The sequence below is a fragment of the Globicephala melas genome, chromosome 2 (genome assembly GCF_963455315.2).
Source record: "Globicephala melas chromosome 2, mGloMel1.2, whole genome shotgun sequence".
NCBI lineage: Eukaryota > Metazoa > Chordata > Mammalia > Artiodactyla > Delphinidae > Globicephala > Globicephala melas.
The window spans coordinates 16,081,198-16,096,571 of NC_083315.2; the positions used below are offsets into that span (position 1 = coordinate 16,081,198).

Sequence of the window (15,374 nt, forward strand, 5' to 3'; positions counted from 1 at the left end):
TTCGACAACAACAAAATATTTAATAGTCTAAAAAAAAAAAATATGACTCCACAACACCTCGCAGTGAAACATTTAGACGGTGTCAGAGGAGGGCCTGGGGCTCAGGCTTTGTCGGTGTAGTCCAAGCTCTTATAGCACTAAACGGGACGTTATTTCTCGAGGCCAAAAGCCTGTAAGCATCTCCGCGTGTGAAGCGTCTGGAAGTAATCGCATAGGATACCGAGGGCGCGGTGGAGGCGCGCAGCCTCTCGAAGGCCCCGCCGTTGCCGGAAGCCCTCGCCCCTCTCCCCGCGCGCGTGGGATGGGCGGATCCCGCCCGCGGCGTCTGACGTAGGATGTCGGCGTCGTGACGTGGCGTCAACGGCCGTCCGGCGGCTGGCGTCTTATCCTCGCTGCGGCCGCCCGGGGACGCTGAAGCTCGGCGTTTCCTGGCGGCACAAATGTCCGTTTGTAAAGCAGCAGGGCTAGAGTCTGCAGGATTTGCAGGCTTCCGTCTTGAAGGAAGTCTGGGAGGCTCAGAATTTCCAGCGTTTTCACCGTAGAGCCAGCCTCGCCAGGGCCAAACCACCCAGTAGCCTGACTGCCAGCAGCCTCGGCAGGTATACCGAGTGGTGGGGGACTTACCTCGTCAGCTGTGAGCGTGTTCACAGATTCCCTGACCAAAGCATCCTTGCTTCTCTCTTCATTTCCCCTCCCCCCTCCCCCCCTCCCCCCTCCCCCCCGCGTGACTGCCTCAGCTGCGGCTGAGCTTCTCGTGTCTTGATGGAGAATTTAAGGACCGTAAACCCTATGCCTCCCACCCCCACAGTTTTGTATAATGTGTCGTTAAAGGGCTTGAAATGGATATCAAGCTAATCCTTGAAGGGAAACCAGAAAACGTTTGTCTTCGTGGTGGAAAGTGACTGATAAACTTGGGTAATTTTATGGTGATAGAGTATCCACCTCCTGGCATTGTTAGGAGAGTTAAATGGAGCAAATGTGTAAAATCCTTAAGTATTTTTTTTATAAGTGTTCACTGCATGTAACTTTTTTTTTTAAGTTTCTGTGAACTTTCATGGATCCATTTATTAGGCCGTTTTCTAGCACCTGGTGAGTGCCCCATCCTTTTCTGTTGGTTTCTTGAAGTAGCCCACATCTCTGCCTTCCTGTCTGCTGCCTTAGGTAAAGTTTCCCTGTTCCTATCTAAAGTGAGTTGGCCCATTCGTGCCTTAAAACCCATTTCTTCTTGTTTACTCAAGGGTATCATCACAGCAGTTCCCTCTCTCCCAGCCATACTTTTTGCTTTCTACTGAATCATTTCCATCAGCAAATTAGTTTCCTAGGGCTGCCGTAACAACGTGCCACAAAACGGGTGGCCTAAAACAATTTATTGTGAGAGAAATTTATTATCTAACAATTCTGGAGTCTAGGAGTCTGAAATCAAGGTGTTGGTAGGGCTGTGCTCCCCCTGAAGGTTTTTCCCAGCTTCTGGTGGGTGCTGGCGATCCTTAACATTGCTTGGTTTGCAGCTGCACCCCTCCAATCTCTGCCCTTGTCATTTCGTGGCCTTCTTCCCTGTACGTCTGTGTACAAGTGTCATCACACGGCTTTCTTATAATGACGCCAGTCATTGGATTTAGGGCCCACCCTATTCCAATATGACCTCATTTTAACTTGATCACATCTGCAAAGACTGTATTTTCAAATACGGTCATATTCCCAGGTACCAGGGGTTAGGACTTGAACATATCTATTTCGGGGACACAGTTCAACCCACAACAATGGGACTAGTCTGTGTGTGGAGCACTGCAGACAACAGAGAGCCAATGCTATTCTGTCTTAATTTTGCCAGTCTATCAGACAATTCCCATGGGAGGAGGCATTGTTCTGAGTCTTAATCAGCTTTGGAAAGAGAGAAGTAGGAGAATGAAAGCTTAATAAGTCCTACCCAGTCTATACTTCCTTATTCTAGCATGACATTGGTGCTGCCCCGCTATTACTCTGCTGATACCCTGGGATCAGCAAATAATAGACTATTACTGTCTATGGAAATAATGGTATATATAAAGGGCCTATATTAGCTCAAGGATGGTGGGGAAAAGTAAAAATAAAATTTTAAAGTTTTCTAAATACGTTCTTTCACTGCTGCCACTGTCTTCTTCCCTCCCTTCAGCTCCTGTCCTGAATGCCCACACATAAATCACACGTCTAGGGGTTTCTCACAGGTTTGTTTTTTTTTTCTTGTTGTTAGGAATGTTTCCCTCTCCATTTTGTAATTTCTCCAGAGTTGATTTTGGGATTCACCATCTTCATGGCAATTGATAGTCTGGCTGTCATTTTTTTTTCTTTTTTAAAATTTTTATTTTATATTGAAGTATAGTTGATTTACAATGTTGTGTTAGTTTCAGGTGTACACCACAGTGATTCAGTTTTATGTATATATATCTATTCTTTTTCAAATTCTTTTCCCATTTAGGTTATTACAGAATATTGAGTAGAGTTCCCTTTGCTATACAGTAGGTTCTTATTGGCTATCTCTTTTACTTATTTATTTATTTTGGCGGCACTGGGGCTTAGTTGCCACATGCGGGATCTTCAGTTGTGGCATGCGGACTTCTTAGTTGTGGCATGCGAACTCTTAGTTGTGGCATGCATGTGGGATCTAGTTCCCCCACCAGGGATCGAACCCAGGCCCCCTGCACTGGACCACCAGGGAAGTCCCTGGTTATCTATTTTAAATATGGTAGTGTGTATATGTGAATCCCAAAATTTATCTACCCTCCCCCACCCCGGCCCACCTTTCCCCTGTGGTAACCATAAGTTTGTTATTCTAAGTCTAGGAGTCTGTTTCTGTCTTGTAAATAAGTTCATTTGTATCTTTTTAAAAATAATAGTTTCCCCATATAAGCGATATCATATGATATTTGTCTTTCTCTGTCTGACTTGCTTCACTTAGTATGATAATCTCCAGGTCCATTCACGTTGCTGCAAATGGCATTATTTCATTCTTTTTAATCTGCCATCATTTTTAATCTGAAATCTTAATGTTTTATTTACAGGGAGGAATAAAAATTTTTCATCTATAATTCAGAAGCTAAGTAAATAACAAAATGAAGCCAGTAAAGCATCTGTTGGCATCTAGTAGTAAATTGGCAAATGTTCCAGAATTAACATATAAAAAAGGAGTATTTAATTCACCATTGTCACCTAAACCAAAGGAAAAACATAGTGCAAAATTAGTACGTGATAAACTTGAACCAGTGGTCTTAAGATCTCCACCAACAGGGGAATCCATCATAAGGTATGCTTTGCCCATTCCATCAAGTAAGACAGAGGAGTTAGTAGCAGAAGATGAATTGATCAGGAAGATTACCAAACATCTGAAGATGGTAAGATACTTGTTGGTGCTTGGGTTGGGGGTCCCCATGACCATCGTCAGGTTTAGTGATTTCCTTTGAGGACTCACTGGACTCAGTATATAGTCATATTGATGGCCAAGATATATTATAGTGAAAGGATTAAAAGCAAAATCAGCAAAAGGAGAAGGCACATGGGGTGAAGTCTCGAGGAAACCAGGTGCAAGTTTCCAAGATTTCTTTCCCTTTAGAGTCACACAGGACTTGCTTAATTCCTTCAACAAGTTGTTACAGCACATGTGAAATACCTACCAGAGGAGTTCACTAGAGATTCAGTGCCCAGGGTTTTATTGGAGGTTGGTCACCTAGGTACTCTCTGCCTAGCATGTACCAAAATTCCAGACTCCCTGAAGGAAAGCATGTGTTCAGCATAAATCATATAGTTGGTACAATGAGTTTAGGGACAGTGAGCCACTGTCATCAGTCAATGAATAGTGGGAACCCTCCTGAAATCCAAGTTCTGAGACACAAGCAGATCTTTCTAAGGATAGGCTTTTCTCAGTCTCTTGCCTGCTCTGTAGCTTTTCTCTGCACTTTAGAAACTCTAGCTGTTAGTGTTGGGGAAAAAATATCTTCCTTTTTTCTGAGTTCCTTGCACAGTGATCCAGAATTGAGTTGTAAATGTACCAAATACCAAGTGAGAACAATGAGGAATAGCACAAATATAGAAAAAAAATATAGTTCGTCAAACTTCCAAAATACAAGTTTGCTCAAAGTTCAGGGGGTTAGCTCAGAGAATTTCCTTTAAAAATGTATTGCTTTCTGGTCTCTATCTCCCTATTTTCCCCACTCTCTTCAAAGAGGAAAGCCAAGTTAATTAGATTTTGAGGTAAACTTTGATGGTAAGTAGAGTTGATGCTTCAGCTGTTCATAGACTCTCTTCAACACAGAAGTGGAAGAGTCATAGGGCCTATCTTCATTGCTAGGGAGGGATCAAGGCCTATTGCTCATACTCCTTCTTCAGGATGATATGAGGTGGGGCATGAAATGGAAAATTTAAGTTTATGGTACTGGTAGAAGTAAGTCTTACTGCTAAAATGGTTCTGACATAGTTGATTAAATATCTTTTTAGATTTAATGTAATATTTTTACCCTATATAAGTACATAATTTGCTTTGATTTTTCTCATAGGTTGTTTCTACTTTGGAAGAAACCTATGGATTTAGCATTCCAAGTGGAGAAGAACCAGTTGTGAAGCCTGAACATGAAGGATTAACCTTTCCTGTAAGTATATGTAATGCTAATGTAGAGACATTAATGCTGAAAAGGGCTAAGATTTTCTTTTAGAGTCTGTATATGTTCTCAGATGAATCCCCCATCCATGAAAATGATCCCCCTAGGAAACTTGAAAGTAGTGTACTGATTTTTCCATTCTCTGCCAACACTTATCTTAAAGTTTAATTAAGACATGTCTATATCTTTTTTTTTATTACTAAAGTATTTATTGGATTTCAATTTTAAATTTGTTTTCATGCATTTGTATATGTTCTTAAACATTTTATTATTATTATTTTTTTATTCTTGTTAGTCATCCATTTTATACACATCAGTGTATACATGTCAATCCCAATCTCCCAAATCATCACACCACCGCATATCTATATCTTGAGCCTACTTTTGATGCTAATGCATCTCTTATTTAATATGTAAGCTTGTGGTTGGCTGTTGGTTTGCAATGTATATTCTTTATTATGTTAAGAAAGTATTCTTCTATTTATGGTTTGCTAAATAAAAAACCCCCAACATTGAAGAGATTACTGAGCTTTAGTAAATGTCTGTGTTGTATATATTGAAATGATATAACTATTAAGGTGATTATGTGCTTCACCTTCAGTCTATTGATGAGACGAATTATTTTTACATATTTCTTAATAGTCGACTGTACTTTAATACACTGTACTCGTTGGTCATTATTCTTCTATTTTATAATTAGTTTTGTTAGTTAGGGATTGAGTTTGGCTTCATGTAATAAAATAGCTATGTTGGGTCTTTCAAACCATAAACATAGTATGTTTCTCCATTTATTTGATTGATTTCATTGTCCTGTTTGATTTCTTTCTTCAGCATTCTGTAATTTTCATCATAAAGATCCTGTATATTGTTTTTCAGATTTATACATTAATGTTTCATGTTTTTTGGAATGATTTTTAATGGCATTATATTTTTAATTTCAGTTTCCACCTGTTTGTTATTAGTATATAGAAATATGATTTTCGTGTGTTGATCATACATCTTGCAACCTTGCTCAATGTACTTCTTTATTCTAGGAATCTTTCTGTAGATGTTTTGGGGTTTTATACATAGACAATTATGTCATCTTCAAATAAGGACAGTTTTACTTCTTCTTGTCCAATCTGAATGTTTTTATTTCCTTGTCTCTCTCTTTCTCTTTTTTTTTTTTTTTTTTTTTTTTGGCTGTGCCGTGCGGCATCTTAATTCCCTGACCAGGGACCGAACCTGTGCCCTCTGTGCCCTCTGCAATGGGAGCATGGATTCTTAACCACTGGATTGCCAGGGAAGTCCCCACATATCTTTTTTTTTTTTTTTTTTTCCGGTACGTGGGCCTCTCACTGTTGTGTGGCCTCTCCCGTTGCGGAGCACAGGCTCCGGACGCGCTGGCTCAGCGGCCATGGCTCACGGGCCTAGCCGCTCCGCGGCATATGGGATCTTCCCAGACAGGGGCACAAACCCGTGTCCCCTGCATCAGCAGGCGGACTCTCAACCACTGCGCCACCAGGGAAGCCCCCACATACCTTTTTGAATTAGAGTTTTCTCTGGATATATGCCCAGGAGTGGGATTGCCGTATCACATGGTAACTCTAGTTTTAGTTTTTTGAGGAAACTCCATACTGTTCTCCATGGTGGCTGCACCAATTTACATTTCCACCAACAAGGTAGGGGGGTTCCTTTTGCTCCACACCCTCGCCAGCATATATTATCTGTAGACTTTTTAATGATGTCCATTCTGACTAGTGTGAGGTGATATCTCATTATAGTTTTGATTTGTTTTTCTCTAATAATTAGCGATATTGAGTATCTTTTCATGTGCCTGTATGTCTTCTTTTTCATATGCCTATCTGTATGTCTTCTTTGGAGAAATGTCTATTTAGGTTTTCAGCCCATTTTTTGATTGGGTTGTTTGTTTTTCTGATATTAAGCCACATGAGCTGTTTGTGAATTTTGGAAATTAATCCCTTGTTGGTAGCATCATTTGCAAATATTTTCTCCCAGTCTGTAAGTTTGTTTTGTTGATGGTTTCCTTTGCTGTGTGAAAGCTTTTAAGTTTAATTATGTCCCATTTGTTTAGTTTTGTTTTTGTTTCCTTTACTCTAGGAGAGGGATCCAAAAAAATATTGCTATGTTTTATGTCAAAGGGTGTTCTGCCTATGTTTTCCTCTAGCGTTTTATAATGTCTGCCCTTACATTTAGGTCTTTAATCCATTTTGAGTTTATTTTTGTCTTATGGTGTTAGGGAGTGTTCTAATTTCATCCTTTCACATGTAGCTGTCCAGTTTTCCCAGCACCACTTATTGAAGAGGCTGTCTTTTCTGCATTGTATATTCTTGCCTCCTTTGTTGTAGATTATTTGACCATATGTGCTTGGGTTTATTTCTGGGCTTTCTGTCCTGGTCCATTAATCTATGTGTCTCTTTTTGTGCTAGTACCATACTGTTTTGATTACTGTAGGTTTGTAGTATAGTCTGAAGTCAGGGAGAGTGATTTCTCAAGCTCCATTCTTCTTTCTCAGGATTGTTTTGGCTATTCGGGGTCTTTTGTGTTTCTATACAAATTTTTAAATTTTTTTGCTCCAGTTCTGTGAAGAATGGCATTGGTAATTTGATAGGAATTGCATTGAAAGCATAGATTGCCTTGGGTAGTATGGTCATTTTAACACTATTGAGTCTTCCAATCCAAGAACACAGTATATCTTTCCATCTGTTTGTGTCACCTTCAGTTTCTTTCATTAGCGTCTTACAGTTTTTGGAGAACAGGTCTTTTGTTTCCTTAGGTAGGTTTATTCCTAGGTACTTTATTTTATTTTAGTTTTTGATGTGATGGGGTTGTTTCCTTAATTTCTCTTTCTGATCTTTTGTTGTTAGTGTATACAAATGCGACAGATTTCTGTATATTAATTTTGTATCCTGCAACTTTACTGAAGTCATTGATGAGCTTCAGTAGTTTTCTGGTAGTGTCTTTAGGATTTTCTATGTATACTATCGTGTCATCTGAAAACAGTGACAGTTTTACTTCTTCTTTTCTAATTTGGATTCCTTTTCTTTTTCTTCTCTGAGTGCTGTGGCTAGGACTTCCAAAACTATGTTGAGTAAAAGTGGCGAGGGTGGGCATTCTCACAGTTGAGTATAATGTTAGCTGTGGGTTGGTCATATATGGCCTTTATTATGTTGAGGGTATGTTCCCTCTATTCTTACTTTCTAAAGAGTTTTTTTTTTTTAATCATAAATGGATGTTGAATTTTATCAGAAGTTTTTTCTGCATCTATTGAGATGATCATATGGTTTATATTCTTCAATTTGTTAATGTTGTGTATCACATTGATTGATTTGTGGATATTGAAAAATCCTTGCATCCTGGGATAAATCCCACTTGGTCATATTGTATGAACCTTTTAATGTATTGTTGGAGTAGGTTTGCTCGTATTTTGAGGATTTTTGCACCTATGTTCATCAGTGATGTGGGGCTGTAATTTTCTTTTTTTGTAGTATCTTTGTTTGGTTTTGGTATCAGGGTGATGGTAGCCTCATAGAATGAGTTCAGAAGTCTTCCTTCCTCTCCAGTTTTTTGGAATATTTTCGGAAGGATAGGTGTTAACTGTTCTCTAAATGTTTGGTAGAAGTCACCTGTGAAGTCATCTGGTCCTGGACTTTTGTATTTTGGGAGTTTTTAAGTTACTCTTTCAATTTCAGTTCTGATAATTGGTCTGTTCATATTTTCTCTTTGTTCTTGGTTCAAGAATTTGTCCATATCTTCTGGATTGTCCATTTTATTGGCTTATAGTTGCTTGTAGTAGTTTCATGATCCTTTGTATTTCTGTGGTGTTGGTTGTAACTTTTCCTTTTTCATTTCTGATTTTATTGATTTGGGCCCTCTCCCTTCTTTTCTTGAGTCTGGCTAAAGTTTTATCAATTTTGTTTGTTTTTTCAAAGAATTAGATTTCAGTGGTCTTTTCTATTGATTTTTTAATCTCTATTTCATTTATTTCAGCTCTGATCTTTATGATTTCTTTTCTTCTACTAACTTTTGCTTTTGTTTGTTCTTTATTCTAGTTGCTTTAGGCGTGAGGTTAGGTTGTTTGAGATTTTTCTTGTTTACAGAGGTAAGCTTGTATTGCTGTAAACTTCCCTCTGTAGAACTGCTTTTGCTGCATCCCGTAGGTTTTGGATTATCATGCTTTCATTTTCATTTGTCTCTAGGTATATTTTGATTTCCTCTTTGATTTCTTCATTGAGCCACTGGTTGTTTAGCAGCATATTGTTTAGCATCCATGTGTTTGTGTTTTTTGCAGTTTTTTCTTGTAGTTGATTTTTAGCCTCATAGTGTTGTGGTCGGAAAGGATGCTTGATATTTCAGTTTTCTTATATTTAGCGAGGCTTGCTTTGTGGCCCTGCATGTGATCTATCCTGGATAATGTTCTGTGTGCACTTGAAAAGAACATGTATCTTGATCAAATTGATGTTCATCGTCTATTTGTGGCACCTGAATGTGGGTGGAAGAAAATCCCCAAGTCTGCTAATGGTCTCACTTTATATTTGTGATTAGTAACTCTAGTTAATTCATTTTCCCACTCTCCTGAATGACTATTTTAGTTTCCCCCTCTGTCTCTTATATGACTATAGGTTTTACCATGATGAAAAAATATGAACCTCTGAGTATGTTTAAAATGTAATATTGAGGGATCATATTTGTCCTGGAGAACATTCTGTCAGAATTCTAACTGTATATAAGCATCTGAGGTTTATTTATCTTTGGTCAATTCTCGGATTTACAGATCACTGCTCTACTAAAAGAGATTCAGTCATTGTGACATTTTAATATGTAACTTTTTTTCCTCAAAATTTTCTATTGCTCATTAAGTAAGGGTGAAAGACTATTATCTCTTGGCAAGTATAGTTATAATCAGAAGTCATAATTAGCATTCATTTTTTAACACAAAGCATTATTTAACGTATATTTAAGTGTGTACTTTTTCTGCTACCCCTAAATTTCAGAAGGCTAAGGCTGGAATGCTTGATTTTCTACACCTGTGTAGAGGAGAATGTGAAGAGAGACATAGCTGGGTATATGTCATTACTGAGCCACTCCCCAGAATGTACTTTCTTTCTGGGAAAATTTGCTGGTATAGCATTTGGAACATGGTTTCTCGTTTTATGCATTTCAAGGGACAGAAATTACATACACAAAACTATTTTCAAAAGTAGTTAAATATTCTAAAATATAGATGGATATGCATATGAATTCTGAAATAAAAGTAACTTTCTCTTTTTTTCATAAGGTTGAGAATGATCTGAATTCATTCTTGGTATGTTGTTCACAACTTGCAGCTCAGTTAGAAGCAGCAGCTAAGGAAGAACGTAATGTACGTATTCTGTGTAAAGTGCTAAGCATAAAATATTACTTAATATTTTAATTATAAGCTACTAATAATATTAATAATAAAACAAGATAAACTGATAATAATTACTATTCATTATTATTAACAATCATTTTAATAATAAAATATTTAAAGTTATATTGGTTGTTTGATCTTGAATATGATAATCCAGGCAGCAATATTAGTCTAGATATAGTGCCTTAAGTAGTTATAAAGAGCATTGGAGGGCTTCCCTGGTGGCGCAGTGGTTGAGAGTCCACCTGCCAATGCAGGGGACATGGGTTTGTGCCCTGGTCCGGGAAGATCCCACATGCCGCGGAGTGCCTAGGCCTGTGAGCCATGGCCGCTGAGCCTGCGCGTCCGAAGCCTGTGTTCCGCAACGGGAGAGGCCACAACAGTGAGAGGCCCGCGTACCGCAAAAAAAAAAAAAAAGCATTGGAAAGCATTATTTATCGTAGGCGTTTATGTCTGTGAATTGTCCTTTATGTACAGCATTGACTGGGTCATTAATATTTTCATATGTAGTATTTATATTTTACTGTGTTTTTTAAATAAGTACATTTATATTACAAAAGTAATGGCATAAATAATGAAAATTTAAAAATGAAGGCATACAAAAAGAAAATAAAAGTCATCATAATCCTGTTTCTCTGAGATAACTCTTGTCAACATATTTGTGTTTACCTTCTTATTTTTCCATAGTTACACATATTATTCTTTAGAAATTAAATAATACCGTATGTATTATTTGGTAATACATTTTCTTATTTTGTGAGTTTTGAAAAATAACATTCATTGTGTTTTAGCTGATTTTGAAAGTATTATTGTGGAACATTTAAAGAAGTATGAAAAGTACATAGGAAAATAAATTATGTGTCATGTTACTCTGCATAAGCATTAGTAACATTATAAAATATACTTTCTCGTGTTTTGCTATATATATACACACACACACATATATATATTTATATACACATTTTTTCTAATTTTTTAATTGGAAAATGAACATAAGGTATACTATCTTAAGCATTTTTAAGTGTACAATTCAGTGGTGTTAAGTACATTTATATTGTGTAACCATCACTGCCTTCCACTACAGAGCTCTTTTCATCTTGCAAAACTGAAACTGTCTGCATTTAACAATAACTTCCTGTGACCCCCTCTGTTTGGCCCCTAGTAATCACCATTCTACTCTCAGTTACTATGAGGGGTTGTTTTTGTTTGTTTTGATTTCATGCATAAATGGGGTCATGAAATATTTTTCTTTCTGTGTCTGGCTTGTTTCACTTACCATAGTGTCTTACAGATTCATCAATTTTGTCACAAATGGCAGGTTTTCCTTTTTTTTAATGCCTGAATAATATTGCATTTTGTATGTATATCACAATTTCTTTATCCATTCATCCATTGATGGACACTTAGACTTTTTCGATATCTTGGCTATTGTGAATAATGCTGCAAAGACCATGGGCGTGCAGATATCTTTTTGAGATACTGATTTTGTTTCCTTTGGATATATACCTGAAAGTGGGATTGCTGGATCATATGGTACTTATATTTTTAATTTTTTTTTTTAGAAACCTACATACTGTTTTCCATAGTTGCTATATCAATTTACATACCCACCAACAGTGCGTGAGGGTTCCCTCTCTCCACATCCTTATCAGTGCTTATTTTCTCTTAATACACATTTTCACAGGTATGAGGTGATATCTCATATGATTTTAATTTGCATTTCCCCGATGATGAGTGATGTTGAACACCTTTTCATGTACCCGTTGTTCATTTGTATGTCTTATTTGGAAAAATGTCTATTCATTTTTTATTTCTTTGCCCATTTTAAAATCAGTTTATTTGTTATTTTGCTACTGAGTTGCATGAGTTCCTTATATATTCTAGATATTAAGCCTTTTTACAGTTAATATATATGGCTTGCAAATATTTGCTCCCCTTCCATAGATTGCCTTTTCATTTTGTTGATGGTTTCCTTTGATGTGTGGTGACTTTTTAATTTGATGTAGACCCATTTGTTTATTTTTTTCATTCTTTTTCAAAGTTTTATTTTTTCTATGTATTTATTTTGGCTGCACTGGGTCTTAGTTGCGGCATGCAAGGTTCGTGGTTGTGGCATGCAGACATCTTAGTTGTAGCATGTGGACTTCTTAGTTGTGGCATGTGGACTCTTAGTTGTGGCATGCATTTGGGATCTAGTTCCCAAAACAGGGATTGAGCCCAGGCCCTCTGCACTGGAAGCGCAGAGTCTTACCCACTGGACCACCAGGGAAGTCTCCCATTAGTTTATTTTTGCTTTTGTTAAGCTTGGGCTTTAGGTGTCATGTCCAAGAAATCATTGCCAAATCCAATTTCCTGACTCTTCTCCCTTGTGTTTTCTTCCAGCAGTTTAATAGGTTTAGATCTTGTATATAGGTTATGGATCCATTTTGAGTTAATTTTTATACATAGTGTAAGGGAAGGATGAACTTTATTCTTTGCATGTGGATATCTAATTTTTTCAGCATTATTTGTTGACGAGATGGTTCTTTCCCCATTGGTACTCTTGTATAAAATCATTTTGCCATATGTAATAGGGTTTATTTCTGGGTTTTCAATTCTGTTCCATTGGTTTATGTATCTTTTAAATTATTTTTTTATTTTTATTTTTAAAAATTTCGATATTGGGCTTCCCTGGTGGCTCAGTGGTTGAGGGTCCGCCTGCTGATGCAGGGGACGCGGGTTCGTGCCCTGGTCTGGGAAGATCCCACGTGCCGCGGAGCGGCTGGGCCCGTGAACCATGGCCCATGAGCCTGTGTGTCCGGAGCCTGTGCTCCACAGCGGGAGAGGCCACAACAGTGAGAGGCCCGTGTACCACAAAAAAAAAAAAAACAACAACAAAAAATTTAGATATCATTCACATATAACACTGTATTAGTTTTAGGTATATATATGTATCTATCTATATGACAGTGCAGCACTGTCTTAATTACTTTTGCTGTAGTGTATCTTGAAATCAGGAAGGTTGAGGCCTATGACTTTGTTTTGATTTTTTAAGATTGTTTTGGCAATTTGGGGGCCCTTGATATTCCATATGAATGTTAGTATTTTTTCTATTTCTGTAGAAAATGCCATTGGGATTTTGGTAGGGATTGCACTGGCTATTATGTACATTTTAACAGTAGTAAGTCTTCCAATCCATGACCATGGGGTGTCTTTCCATCTATTTGTATCTTGTTTAATTTCTTTTAGCAATGTTTTATAGTTCCCTCTGTTAAAATCTTTCATCTCCGTGGTTTATTTTATTCCTAAATATTTTTATGTTTTTTGATGCTATGGTAAATTGGATTATTTTCTTAATTTTCTTTTTGGATTGGTCATTGTTAACATATACGAATGCAACTGACTTTTTTTTCCAACATCTTTATTGGAGTATAATTGCTTTACAATGTTTTAGTTTCTGCTGTATAACAAAGTGAATCAGCTCTATGTATACATATATCCCCATATCCCCTCCCTCTTGCATCTCCCTCCCACCCTCTCTATCCCACCGCTCTAGGTGGTCACAAAGTACCGAGCTGATCTCCCTGTGCAATGCGGCTGCTTCCCACTAGCTATCTATTTTACATTTGGTAGTGTATGTATGTCAGTGCTACTCTCTCACTTCGTCCCAGCTTACCCTTCCCCGTCCCCGTGTTTTCAAGTCCATTCTATACCTCTGCATCTTTATTCCTGTCCTGCCCCTAAGTTCATCAGAACCATTTTTGTTTTTTTAGACTCCATATATATGTGTTAGCATACAGTATTTATTTTCCTCTCTCTGACTTATTTCACTTTGTATGAGAGACTCTAGGTTCATCCACCTCACTACAAATAACTCAATTTCATTTCTTTTTATGGCTAAGTAATATTCCATTGTATATATGTGCCACATCTTCTTTATCCATTCATCTGTTGATGGACACTTAGGTTGCTTCCATGTCCTGGCTCTATTGTAAATAGTGCTGCAATGAACATTGTGGTGCATGATTCTCTCTCTTTTTTTTTTTTTTGCGGTACGTGGGCCTCTCACTGTTGTGGCCTCTCCCGTTGCGGAGCACAGGCTCCGGATGCGCAGGCTTAGCGGCCATGGCTCATGGGCCCAGCCGCTCCACGGCATGTGGGATCTTCCCAGACCGGGGCATGAACCCGTGTCCGCTGCATCGGCAGGTGGACTCTCAACCACCAGGGAAGCCCCATGACTCTTTTTGAATTATAGTTTCCTCAGGGTATAGGCCCAGTAGTGGGATTGCTGGGTCATATGGTCTATTTTTAGTTTTTTAAGGAACCTCCATACTGTTCTCTGTAGTGGCTGTATCAATTTACATTCCCACTAACAGTGCAAGAGGGTTCCCTTTTCTCCACAGCCTCTCCAGCATTTATTGTTTGTAGATTTTTTTGATGATGGCCATTATGACTGTTGTGAAGTGATACCTCATTGTAGTTTTGATTTGCGTTTCTCTAATGATTAGTGATGTTGAGCATCCTTTCATGTGTTTGTTGGCAATCTGTATATCTTCTTTGGAGAAATGTGTATTTAGATCTTCTATCCTTTTTGTATTGGGTTGCTTTTTTTAGATATTGAACTGCATGAGCTGTTTGTATATTTTGGAGATTAATCCTTTGTCAGTTCCTTCATTTGCAAATATTTTCTTCCACACTGAGGGTTTTCTTTTCACCTTGTTGATGGTTTCCTTTGCTGTGCAAAAGCTTTGTAAGTTTCATTAGGTCCCATTTGTTTATTTTTGTTTTTATTTCCATTTCTCTAGGAGGTGGGTCAAAAAGGATCTTGCTGTGATGTATGTCAAAGACTGTTCTTCCTATGTTTTCCTCTAAGAGTTTTATAGTGTCTGGCCTTACATTTAGGTCTTTAGTCCATTTGGAGTTTATTTTAATGTATGGTGTTAGGGAGTGTTCTAATTTCATTCTTTTACATGTAGCTGTCCTGTTTTCCCAGCACCACTTATTGAAGGGGCTGTCTTTCTCCATTGTATATTCTTGCTTCCTTTATCAAAATTAAGGTGACCATAAGTGCGTGGGTTTACCTCTGGGTTTTCTATCCTGTTCTGTTGATCTATAATTCTGTTTTTATGCCAGTACCATACTGTCTTGATTACTGTAGCTTTGTAGTATAGTCTGAAGTCTGGAAGCCTGATTCCTCCATCTCCGTTTTTCTTTCTCAAGATTGCTTTGGCTATCCAGGGTCTTTTGTGTTTCCATACAAATTGTGAAATTTTTTATTCTTGTTCCTTGAAAAATGCCATTGGCAGTTTGATTGGGATTGCTGTGAATATGTAGATCGCTTTTGGTAGTAGAGTCATTTTCACAATGTTTATTCT

At 37.8% G+C, this 15,374-nt stretch overlaps 1 protein-coding gene across 11 annotated transcripts in view; it reads left to right on the top strand.

The window, feature by feature from the left end:
• The first annotated feature begins 375 nt into the window (after positions 1-375).
• CCDC7 (coiled-coil domain containing 7) overlaps positions 376-15,374 on the top strand; it is a 328,048-nt gene continuing 313,049 nt past the window's right edge. For all 11 annotated transcript variants that reach the window (XM_060293096.1, XM_060293098.2, XM_060293097.2 and 8 more), the window contains exons 1-5: positions 376-599; positions 2,153-2,204; positions 3,039-3,368; positions 4,527-4,619; positions 9,907-9,990. In XM_060293096.1, the coding sequence (XP_060149079.1) occupies positions 3,090-3,368; positions 4,527-4,619; positions 9,907-9,990 (456 nt within the window). In that variant the 5' untranslated portion in view covers positions 376-599; positions 2,153-2,204; positions 3,039-3,089. The remainder of the gene's footprint in view (positions 600-2,152; positions 2,205-3,038; positions 3,369-4,526; positions 4,620-9,906; positions 9,991-15,374) is intronic.